The 10,300-nt window shown below is 44.1% G+C and overlaps 1 protein-coding gene across 1 annotated transcript; it reads right to left on the bottom strand.

Annotated features, from left to right (window-relative positions):
* Window positions 1-214: 214 nt before the first annotated feature.
* spred2a (sprouty related EVH1 domain containing 2a) lies at window positions 215-9,663 on the bottom strand. Its single transcript, XM_022214185.2, has 6 exons — window positions 8,840-9,663; window positions 8,371-8,545; window positions 7,793-7,961; window positions 6,548-6,612; window positions 2,718-2,873; window positions 215-1,291 (listed from the first exon to the last, which is right to left on the bottom strand). Exons 1-6 carry the CDS (start codon window positions 8,863-8,865, stop codon window positions 626-628), a joined length of 1,257 nt encoding a protein of 418 aa, XP_022069877.1. The 5' UTR covers window positions 8,866-9,663; the 3' UTR covers window positions 215-625.
* Between the last annotated feature and the right edge of the window lie 637 nt (window positions 9,664-10,300).

Raw genomic sequence — 10,300 nt, 5'->3', positions numbered from 1 at the left:
GTTCCAGCACCTAAACTAGATTAGACTAAACTAGAGTTAACCAAATTAAACTAAAACCTGAATCCTAAAGTCATTTTGGACTATTTTCTGTGTTGTGCTCCTGTTGTGTTTACTGTGTGATGATTCCACTACAGGTGAGACCTGATGTTCTCTGCAGTTACCTGGAAAACGTGTGTTTATATCAGCAGTCAGCCAAATGAGTTGAACAGTAAGGTCCATCCCAGAACACTCCGGTTTATTGAAATGTTGAATTCGTCCTCCAGAGAGAAGCGATTTGACCACATGGTTATTTTCCTACAACGTTTTCACAGTTGATGTTTTCTGCAGTGTGTCGCTGAGCGCTACAAACACATTCATACTGACGGACAGAACACTGAAAAAACACCCTTAAAACACACAAATGTAAAAATATAAAGTAGCTGTTTTATATATAGATTTATAGATATTTATATAACTTTATATAGAAATGAGAAGTCCAGTCTTCATGAGGAGTGAAGCCTTTTGGTCCTCAGAGAACAACAGGAACCTTTTTTCTGCCTCCTTCTGGAGATGGAGACGAACAACAACGATGAAGACAACAGGAACGACACAGAACCGCTTCCTCCCCGTCTGAGGGGGCGGGGCCTCAGCCCACCGCCTTGTGTTTGCCGCCGCAGCAGCGGCAGGCGACGCCGCAGCGATGACACGCCCTGAGGGGGGCGTAGCAGCACATGCAGGGCGCCAGCAGCGACAGACCCACCAGCGCCGTCCAGCGCAGGCAGAAGCGCTCATCGCTGGTGTCGCAGGAGCACGGGTCCGAGTAGTCGCCCTCCGGGTCCGACATGCAGTGGTACAGCAGGCTGTCAGCGCACCACATGAAGCTGACCCGCCGGATGCAGGTCTGAATGGGGTCGGGCGCCTCCTGGCAGCGGCCGCGTCCATTGTCCTTCTGGCTGAACATGTCCTGACAGTAAACGCAGCGCGAGCGCTCGCCGTCCTCGCTCCGCCGTTTGCCTTTGGGCTGCAGGGCTCGCGGCTGCAGCGTCACCACCGCCCGGCGGCCGCCCGGCTCCAGGCGACCCGGCTTCCCGTCGCAGGCCAGCGGGTACGGGTAGGCGTAGTCGTGTTTGGGCGGCTCGCTCTTGGTGAAGTGCACGCAGGCGTCGGGGTTGTGGGGCGGGGCGTTGCTGTGCGTGGAGTTGGCGTGACGGTAGTCCCCGTAGCCGGTGAGCCAGGAACGCTCGCGGGGGTTGATCCGTACGATCTCCTCCCCCACCTGGAAGCTGACGTGGCGAGGAAACATGTGCACCGCCTGCACGGACACACGGTGGACTGACATTAGTTAGACTCTACAGACACGTGACCATGACGCTGATCTCAACATGTAACTCACTGAGCTCTGGTTGGTGCCCTGAACTCATCCAGGTCCTGGTGATCGTAGGAGCTTCAGCAGAAGTCAGCCGGACTTCTCTGGAAGATGTTTCATCAGGACCTGGATGAGTTTATCAGCAACGGGCACCATGACAAAGACTAATGACCTCCAACCACAGAGGGCGACTAGTCCGCCTGGTTTCTACTGAAGTTCCTACGATTTAAAGGTGGTGCAATGCTCTGGGAAAGCTGCTGCTGAGAACATTGTTCCACATAACGTTCCCACAGTGTTTCTGGATAACAGAAGGAGAACGTTCTCACCGTGACATTCGGAAAACATTCTGGTGTTGTCTTTAGAGAACTTTATCCTGAAGGAAGAGAAAACTTTCTGCCCAAAACATCACCAGAACTTTGTGAAAACGTTTCTAGAACCAGAACTTTGAGCTGTGATCTATATCTTAGAGTTTTTCTTTAGAAAGACTCGATCTCCCAACAGCCCTCCAGGTTAGAAACAGAAACACAAAATAAAGTTCAGGATCAGGAAATCATCTTCTGTCAAACTTGGAGACAAACTGATGAACAGCTCCAACTTCTCTGGTGGAAAGTGGAAAAATGAAAATGTCTGTGGAGGCCATGAAACTGGAAAAATGAAAAATCTGCAGTGATTCTGACGAAATACCAGTTTTAAGCTCAGATTTGGCTCCCACGATGCTCTCTGCTCGTTTGCATGAGCTGCCCGTTGTCCAGAACGACACACAAAACAACACAGAAGAAAAACAGGAAACAAATGACCAAAACAAGACTCAAAATGACCAAAATTAGACCCAAAATGACCAAAACGACCAAAATTAAACCTAAAATCACAAGAACAAGAAGACTTGAAAGGACAAACCTTTGATGAATAAGACATAAAATTAGAAAAACAAGAAGACTGAGAAACTTTCTAAATCAAGACATTCCGAGTCATTAACCTCCTCATTAGTCTTTGTCATGGTGCCCGGTGCTGCTAAACTCCCACAATGCTCTCTGCTTTAACTGTAGTCTGAGTGACGCCTCCTCTGGTCTCTACAGGATTAAACAGGAAGAGGCTCCACCTGGTGGAACAACCAGGAACTACAGATGATCTACATTTCATGAGGACCTCCATCGTTGCTTTTGTACTTTTGGTGTCCAGTTAGCTTTTGGACATGGCATCATTAGTGTTTACTTCCTTCTGCCAGGTTTCTGTCATCCTGTTCTCTTGCAGTCTAATATGAAAATCAAAAAGCCCCCAGAAGCCTCCAGGAGTTCAAACGGTTACTTTTACCAAACCAGACCAGAGTCTGATCAAACACCAGAGGAAGAAGCTCTCAGCTGATTCTGCTCACCTGGTCCAGGAAGTAGTGGTCAGACGGCCGGTGCTGCTCGTAGAAATGTCCCATGATGCAGTGGTGGCGGCGTGCATCGCAGAAGGTGGGCAGCGCGAGGGCGTGCACGGGCGGCTCTCGCTTCTGAGACGAATTAGACGAGCTGTCGGTGGCCGTCTGGAAGAGAGAACATGGAAGTCACTGAAGATGTTCTCCTAGTAGGAGAAGGTGGACCTTCATCTGACTTCTACTGGAGATCTTAGATAAAAACATCATCGTACCGACAGAACAAAGTCTGAAGTCCAACACAAAGCTGTTCACATTAAGTTAATAAATTACTATGATGAAGATTAAGACCCCAAAACACAACGTTCTGACGGTTCTTTAGGGAGCCTCTGATGGTTCTTTAAACAGCATTTAAAGAACCTTTATTTCCTCAGGCTGTTAGAAGGTTGATATTTGGCGTCTAAAGGAACCATTCTCTGATGGTTGCTTCACGTTTTAGTTACTTTAAAGAATGCTTGAAGAAATGGTTCCTGAATGAACATATTTTTCCTAAAGTTCTTTGGAGGGATAATTATGGTGCCTGAAGGAACCAGTTTTTTTACACTTCTGTGGGGAACCTCTGATGGTTCTTACAAGAACATTTGAATTAATGGTTCCTTAAATGACTTTATTTGCTCATGTTTGTTAGAGCTCCATTTATGATCCTAAAGGAACCACTTCTTGATGATTCTTTAAGGCGTCTTCAGGGTAAATGAACAATATTTGAAGAAATGGTTCGATAAGGAACCTTTTTTTTTGCAAAATCCTTTGAAGGAACAATCCTGGTTCCTAAAGGAACTCGGTTCTTTGAGGTACCTTCAATGGGTCTTGAAAGAATGTTTACGGAGAAGGTTCCTAAAGAACCTTTTTTTCATTGCTGAAGTTCTTCGGAGCACTATTTATGGAGATCATACCACATTTTTTTTATAGTTCTTTGAGGAACCTTTGGGGTCAGTTACAGTTTTTTTATTTCTAACACGCATTGGTCCAAACTGAAGTCACATGTTCAAAACTCTTAACACGGTCTGCAAACAGCAGTCCATGTGGACCAAACTGTGAATCACTTTCACATAAAATGCATTCAGTGACCACAGCCACCACAATTCATCAACTCTTTTCTCAGTTTCTAGTTCACCTCCTGCAGAACACCAGACCTTTACAGGACATTTATTAAATGCTAACACACTGTGTTCAAAACAGTTAAAAACACAATCAGAACAGAATGATGGAAAAAACACGGAGAAATTCTGCTGCAGCCACATTGAAATCTGTGGAAAATCATTTCAAAATATTGACAATAAAATAAATAAAAAGATGATGTCATTCCAAACACAGCTGAGTGTAGTTGTCAGCTGAAAACCGCTTCAGGTGATCTGTGTTTGGCCTCATCAGAAACCATGAAAAGGAGACAGAAAGGTTCTACCCACAATGCATCAGAGAAGACATCAGATAATGGATGGAAACATGAGGCCAAATGCAGACGACTGTGAATGTTACAGTTTACATGTTGTTGGTTTTTGACTTTTATCTCTTGATTTCTATTCTGTCCTCTGAATTCTGAATTCTACATTTTTTGTTGTTTACAGTAAACTTTTTATTTCTTGTAAGGTCCCAAAGTACCGATGCAAAGGCACAGAGAAAATACGTCAATGTTCTAGAAGTAAACTGCTGCATTCCTGATTCATTCTTGTTGCAAAAAAACCTACAATAATTTAGAAAACTCAAAGTGCAAAGACCTTATTTTATAATAAAATACTGATTTATCTAAAAAGAAATCATTCTAACTTGAAAGATCTCAATTCATTTCATGTAATGCTCTCTGTTAGTATTTTGTAGTTCAGCGTGCTCAGACTGACAGCGTTTGTTTCCAAAGTGAGACTATTTTCTAGTGCTGTGGTTGAATGAGCTTATTTTGAAACATGAATGAAGCGTTTTTTTGGTGAGAAACAGTTTTGGGGATGAGATGAACTGTTGAGCTGAGATGATGGAAATGCAGGCTGTTAACAGTTTTGAACATGAGACTTCAGTTTGGACCAATGCTTGTTAGCAACTGAAAAAAACTGTAATGAACATTTTAAGAAATGTTGCTGAAGTTCATTGGAGTTCATGGAGCCTAAAGGAACCTTTTCTGATGGTTATTGTTCGGCACCTTTGGGGAGTCTTCAAAGAACCTCCCACTAAAAAGTTCTTTGTGGAACTAAACACTTGCCACGCCCCCTCCTGCTTCAGTGGACGGCCTCGTTTGTCTAATGACGAGCCGTGATCAACAATCAGTGCTGCTTAAAAGCCTGGCTCTGTCCACAGAGGAATGCTGACTGTGATTCCCTCGCATGGATTACACTGCAAACTTTTCCTTTTCCTGCTCTGTGTCCCTCCTCACCCTGAATCCCTCGTCTGTTCGTCTGCCTCAACTCTGTTCCACTTTGTTTCCTGGACTATCTGTAAGACCCCTCTCCCTGTTTAGTTTTAGTTTAGTTACATCGCGGTACTAGGCCGTCGTCTTTTGTTAGTTTTGCTTATCGTTTATTAGTTATCACACTGTTTATTTCCCGTGCTTTCTGTTTGATATACCCTGTTATTTTCATATTAAACTTTCCCCTTTAATCATCCACCTGTCTGTCTGCCTGCTGCTTGGGTTCTCCACGCCTGTTTCCTAACAATACTTTAAAAGCCAATAGTCTAAATTCACAACCATCCACTGAAATCCACCTAGAAAAAGGATTAAAATCTGCAATGAAGCTTAAAACCCTCCAGTGATCGGCAGAGATGCATTTAAACGACAAACACAGAGGACACTTCAAAATAAAACCATTAATTCAGTACTTTATCTAGAGAACCATTTATCAGTCGGAGGTTCAACTTTCCGACGGTCTTTGAACTAACCGTGTAAACACAGAGCTGATAAAACCAACTGATAATGTACTGAGCCAATATCAGTTCGAGTATTGAGAGTAATGACTGATATTAGAGTCTGGGAATTCTGAGTTGTATCAATGCATTAGTGATGTCGGATGAATTTTAGGTCATTTTTTTACATTTTACGTCTCATTTTAGTCATTTTGTGTCATTTTTGTCTCATTTTTCTTGTTTTGCATCTCATTTTTTGTCGTTTTGTGTCTTGTTTTTGTCGTTTTCTGTCTCGGTTTTGTCGTTTTGTGTCTTACTTTGTTTTGTAATTGTCTTCCATTTCATTTTAGTCACTAAGTGTTCAATGTTTGTGATTTTTTTTTGCCTTATTTTTGATATCTGAAGTCTCTTTTTCTTGTTTTCTCTCCATTTTTTGCCATTTTCTGTCTCCTTTTTGGTTGTTTCCTGTTACACTTTAGTCATTTCGAGTCTTTGGGTCATTTGAGGCAAACTTTGCATCATTTAAGATTTAAAAAAATATGTTGAGACATTTGACATTTTAAGTTATTTTTCAGTAATTTTCGACAATCTTTGGGTAAATTTAGACAAAGTTTTCTCATTTTAGCTCAGACTTTGTAATTTAACCTAATTTCCAGTTGATTCGTGTAAAGTCCTGTAGAACACATCTCCATCACTCTCTCTCCTTCTTCATGATGTTCTGCTTCCACAGACCTGCAGGACTTTCAAATGAACTTCAGTGAGTCAAAACGAATCAGGAGCAGGAAACCAGGAGGCAGCTGAGAACCTTCAGCAGATAAAAACCAATGTTCTGAAGTCTCAGCAGAACCAAACAGAAACACAAACTAAATCTGCTCAAATAGAAAAACTGATGAAAACAGCGACAGAAGAACCCAAAGAGACAAAAAACCAGGAAGAAGATCTGGATCTGAACTTCTCACCGTGAAGACGTCGTCGTCTCCGAGCTCTGCTTCGTTCTGCAGCGTGGACGAAGACGTGGTGGAACCTGCAGAACACACAGCAGAACCATTAGAACCCTGCTCACGTTCTCCTTCTTTAACCTGCTCAAGACTCAAAGAAGCTTTTATTTTGAAAAAAATACTGAGGTTCTTTATTCAACCAGGTGAGTCCAAAAGCATCCTGAAAATGGTTCCTTTAAGAACCTATTTTTGGTTGTTTGTTGGAGCACCATTTATGATAATCAGGGAACCACTTTTTATGTTTTTTGAGGCACCATTGATGGTTCTTTAAACAGCATTTAAAGATATGGTTCGTTTAAGAATCTGTTTATGTGAAGGTTGTTTGAAGGTTGAATTATGGCGCCTAAAGGAAAAATTTACTTTTTAAAGAACATTTGAAGAAATGGTTCCTGAATGAACCTATTTTTCCTAAAGTCCATTGAAGGGATAGTTATGGTGCCTGAAGGAACCAGTTTTTGACGGTTCTCAAGGGAACATTTGAATTAATGGTTCCTTAAATGACTTTATTTGCTCATGTTTGTTAGAGCTCCATTTATGATCCTAAAGGAACCACTTCTTGATGATTCTTTAAGGCGTCTTCAGGGTAAATGAACAATATTTGAAGAAATGGTTCTATAAGGAACCTTTTTTTGCAAAATCCTTTGAAGGAACAATCCTGGTTCCTAAAGGAACTCGGTTCTGATGGTTCTTTGAGGTACCTTCAATGGGTCTTGAAAGAATGTTTATGGAAATGGTTCCTAAAGAACCTTGTTTTTTCATTGTTGAAGTTCTTCGGAGCACTATTTATGGAGATCTAAGCCACAGTTTGTTTTTTTTATAGTTCTCTAAGGAACCTTTGGGGTCATTTAAAGAACATTTTAAGAAATGTTGCTGAAGTTTGTTGGAGTTCATGGAGCCTAAAGGAACCTTTTTTGAGGAACCTTTGGGGAATCTCCAAAGAACCTCCTACTAAAAAGTTCTTTGTGGAAGTAAATACTTTAAAAGTCAGTCGTCTAAATTCACAGCCGTCCAGTGAAATCCACCCAGAAGAAAGATTAAAATCTGTTCTGAGGAATGATTTGACAGAAGAACAAGTCAGCGGTGAGTTTTGAAAACACCTGAACGTGGTTCCAGGGAACTCTTCCTGAACTCAGACGTGTCAGGAACCATCCAATCAGAACAGAGCTCTGCTGCAGCTGCAGGACAGGTATCTACAGGTGAGGTTACCTTCGGTCAGGTCCTCCAGAGCCTTCCTCACCCCGCGGTCGAAGGCTCGGGCGTCCGCCGGGCTCTGGAAGGTCAGTCCACACTTCCTGTTGTCCACCTTCCAGTGGTGGAATGTGGGCGTGGCCTTGGTGTACACCAGATCTTTCTTCAGGAAGCACTCCAGAATCACCTGAACACAACGTCACAAAGGAAGGTGAACTTCTGTAAAATCCAGGAACCTTCATGTCCACCATGTATCTCCTCAGATGTTAAACTCTGATCTAATGTCGTCTCCTTAAACTTCTGTGGAGGTTCTCAGTCATCCAGGTCCTGGAGATGGTCGGAGCTTCTGGAGGTTCTCGAACATTTTTCTAGAACCATCTTCCAGAACCTCCAGCCTCCTGAAGCTCCAATCATCTCCTCATCCTGTATGTTTCTCTACCTCCATGTTTCCTCTCTCTACTCTGCTCATCGGCTGTAGAAGAGCAATATTTTTGTAAATTCTAAAGAGACTTTAATTGAATGTTCAGATGTTCGGGACAGATTTGGTGGAACCTTGACTCTGCATGAGGAGGTGTCTGGAGGTTGGAGCCACCCACCTGCCGGTCCTTCAGACGTTCTCCGTGGATCAGGAAGCTGTTCCGTCCCAGCAGCTCGGCCGGCAGCAGCCTGCAGACGCCCACCCTGCTCAGACAGCCGTCCTGAGCCAGCCAGCCGCCGCTGGAGTCATCTCTGGTCATCACCACCGCTTTGACTCGCACGATGTAGCTGTCACTGCAGAGACACCACAGTTAGTCCTGCTCAGGAGCTCAGAGCCTCCAGGAACTCCATGTTCTCCACCACTGAGGTGGTCCTGAGAGGAGATGCGTTCACTGCCCGATACACCTCATCACCACACAGACACACATGGAGGTTCCTTCAGGTTCTTTAGTCTGCTGCTGCCTTCCTTCATGAAGATGACCTCCTCCATGACAGCATATCAGATCACGTGATTTTGCACAAACCCACGCAGTCAGTGTGTTGATGTGTTACTGTGCATGTGTGTGTGTGTGTGTGTGTGCTACTCACTCGTCTGGGCGCGTGTCCTCGTTCATGTTTTCCGTTTCACCTCCGGTAATCAGCAGCTCCCGCCGCAGCGGCCCGGTTCGGTGTCTTCATGTTTCCGCCCTGCAGCGGCGGCGGCTCCGGTTCGGTCCTTTAATCCCAGTGACGGCGATGCGTCCTCGTCCTCCCGGTCGTCCCGGTTCTGTCGTCCCTCCTCAGCCGCCGGAGCGCATCGCTGCCCTCCTCCTGCCCCGGCGGACCGGGCTGGGACGCGGTGACCGAGGATGGAGCGCTGCTGTCGGTGAGGATGCCCCGCCAGAGCCCCGGTTCTCCTACTCCATGTTGGATCCAGAGAGGGTGACGTCAGACCCGAAGGACCGCAGAGTCACGTGTCCTCACCAATAACAACAACAATAAAAACAACAGTAATAACAAACAAACAACAATAATATCTAATCATGACAATAACAGGAATAATCACAATAAGGACAAAAATTAATGATCAGAACAACAACAATGACAGGAATAAGAACGATAAATAAAAACAACAATAACAACAAGAAGAATGAAAAAATAATCATGATCATTCAGTAATAAGACATTGTGTCTTTGTAAGGTAATCTGTGTCAACATGCTTCATCTGTAAGTCCAGTTAAAGATAAGATAATCCTTTATTGATCCCCAGAGGGGAAATTCAGGTATTGCAGCAGCACAGAGCAAATACAAGGATACAAGGGTAATTAAAGCTGCAAGCAGCGATGGACGGGTCCTCGCATCCACGCTGGTCGTGAATCCACGCACGTCCACCAGGTGGCGCTGTGACTGAGAGTGTATGTCGGCCTCTGAATCGCATCTGGACCAGAGTCCAATCATACATTTAAAATTTCAGCCAGACTGTAGCATGTTCAGAGCAGTTATAGAGCATTTCCTGTCTATCCACCAGGTGGCGCTGTAACTCAGAGTGTATTTCAAACAGTGGATGTGATGAGGGCTGGACTCTGATCACTCATGAAAAGTTTCAGGCTGATTTGATCATGTAGAGGCCAGTTATACAGCATTTACTGTCCCTCCATCAGGTGGCGCTGCGACTGAGAGTGTCTGTTGGCCTGTAGATGTGATCAGGATTGGATTGTGATCACACATGGAAAGTTTGAGGCAGATTGGAGCATGCAGAGGAGAGTTATACAGCAGTTGTTGTTTCATGGCGAAGCATCAAAACGCTGATGGTCGCCATGGCCACGCCATTTGGCTTCTGGTTAAACTTTTGATAACTTTTCCAAACCAAGTCCTGCTGTGTGGACTGACAAAATTTCAGGTCTCCTGGAATTATCCCCTAGGAGGTATTAACTCTCAAAAATGAGAAAAATCATCAAAAATCTCACAATTAATCCAAGATGGCCGACTTCCTGTTGGGTTTAGGACATGGCTCCAAGAGGCTTTTTTTGTGCGTCCTGATGTGCTCTATAAGCCTCCCAAATTTCATGG

This window comes from Acanthochromis polyacanthus, chromosome 3 (genome assembly GCF_021347895.1).
Source record: "Acanthochromis polyacanthus isolate Apoly-LR-REF ecotype Palm Island chromosome 3, KAUST_Apoly_ChrSc, whole genome shotgun sequence".
Lineage (NCBI taxonomy): Eukaryota > Metazoa > Chordata > Actinopteri > Pomacentridae > Acanthochromis > Acanthochromis polyacanthus.
Note: the sequence above shows the minus strand (reverse complement) of the source record. Positions and strands in the feature narration are given on the sequence as shown.